Source organism: Perna viridis, chromosome 14 (assembly GCF_037379345.1).
Source record: "Perna viridis isolate PV_CMFRI_1.1 ecotype Kerala chromosome 14, ASM3737934v1, whole genome shotgun sequence".
In the NCBI taxonomy this organism is placed as follows: domain Eukaryota; kingdom Metazoa; phylum Mollusca; class Bivalvia; order Mytilida; family Mytilidae; genus Perna; species Perna viridis.
Window position 1 is genome coordinate 10731128 of NC_142458.1, and position 1755 is coordinate 10732882.

The following is a 1755-nucleotide window of genomic DNA, read 5'->3' on the forward strand; positions in this document are numbered from 1 at the left end:
AAAATAGCAACGATTTTGTTTTATTAATTATAGTTTGCACGAGTTCTTTGCATTGGTTTAATTAGTAAGTAGAACTCATCACAGTCCAATATGTACCAAACTGATTTAATGACAGTGAATTTCGAAATAAAAAAAATGTATTCTTACATGTTTCTGTTTAAAAAAGTATTTAAAATTATACTGGTATTTATTATTATTGTGTGTGTGTGTGTGTGTGTGTGTGTGTGTGTGTGTGTGTGATATATAAAGAGGTTACACATCAAAATGCAATAAGTACTTATTATTTCCAAATTGTACTGACACTTCCGAACACAGTTTCCTCTTCTGTCCAAATCGAAATTTTAAATAAGCTGACAGAAGTGCATTTAACAACACTTCGCAAGTCAAAACAATCACTGCAGCTCAGAAATATATCGGTAATTCATTGTATGAAATATCTAAGTGTTTTAAAATCTAGCAATTGAGATATCGTTATTTTTATTTCGCTAGGCGGCGAATTTTTGACGAGGAGTTGGTCTGGAAAAAGCTGACAGAATCTCTTCTGTGAGATATGCTGGCTTTTTTTTTTGCTATATTTTGATGATGAAATAAACAAAGATTCGCAGCATGACATTGCATTTTACCGATGTAATCGATGAAGCTCTAACGAGACGATTTTTCAGTGTATGTTTGGCAGTGAAAAATATCGCCATTGTAGGGTCATTTGTCACGTGACTTTTGCAGATTGGCGTCGCCATTTTATTAACTTTGCGTTTTGGCTGAAAGGCAAAAAATATGGAATGAAGTGAAAATATTTATAAATACGAAAACGAACCTTATATATAGAATAAACGTAAAATTAATAGCAATGAACATAAACAAACTACTAGTATTCATGTGTTCCTGCCTTGGGGTATTCACATTAAATATGTGGCTGGGTTAATCATTTTTGTGAGCGCTGAACCCTCCTCCTGGGACAATGGTAGGAAAATACAATAATAAATCGAATTATAGATATTTGTTGAACTCAAATTTAGCATTTGAAATCTATACAAAATACAAACACTTTATCAAATAGGACAAAAAACAAGGTGAACTAACCACAAACGGCATATCAACATTGTTTGAGCATACGCCCATATCATGTTTGATGACAGTTCAATTATCTATAACACTTTATTTTCAGAATGTGTTCCAATGACGAAGCTTGACCTGATTTTTGTAATGGATACTTCTGGGAGTATAAATCAAAATGCTTTTCTAAAAACTAAACAAGCACTGAAGCAAGTGGTCAATATCTTGAAGATAGGACCACATGAAATGCGAGTTGGATTTGGAACTTTCCACACACATTTAAATATACAGTTTCATTTGGATATGTTCAATACATCAAATGATATCAATATGGCTATAATGGGCATCCAGAACAGTCAAGGTGCAACTGCAATACACACAGCACTCAGACAGACTCATGAAGAAATGATTAAAACGAAACTTCGCCCCGGAGCTACAACAATTGTGTGTTTACTTGCTGATGGCAAATCAACTATCGGAGGAAGTCCCAGGAAAAGGAGAGCAAAAGACATTGCCGAAGCGAATAAGATAAAACGCGAAAATCATATACTAATTTGTGTAGGGATCTCAAGTGGAGTGGATAAGAGAACCCTCACGCAAATGGCAACGTCTCCCGAATTGGCACTATTTACCGACTACAACAAGCTGGGGCATGACATAAAGAAGCTGATTGATCTAGTCGTTAACTGTCACTTCGATTAA

At 34.6% G+C, this 1755-nt stretch overlaps 1 protein-coding gene across 1 annotated transcript; it reads left to right on the plus strand.

The window, feature by feature from the left end:
• The first annotated feature begins 1176 nt into the window (after nt 1-1176).
• Nucleotides 1177-1755, plus strand: LOC148598189 (matrilin-1-like). Its single transcript, XM_088562150.1, has one exon. It carries the CDS (start codon nt 1177-1179, stop codon nt 1753-1755), a length of 579 nt encoding a protein of 192 aa, XP_088418276.1.

Excerpts from the sequence above, each read along its gene's own strand:
- LOC148598189 (XM_088562150.1), top strand. The coding sequence starts at position 1,177 with ATGACGAAGCTTGACCTGATTTTTGTAATGGATACTTCTGGGAGTATA.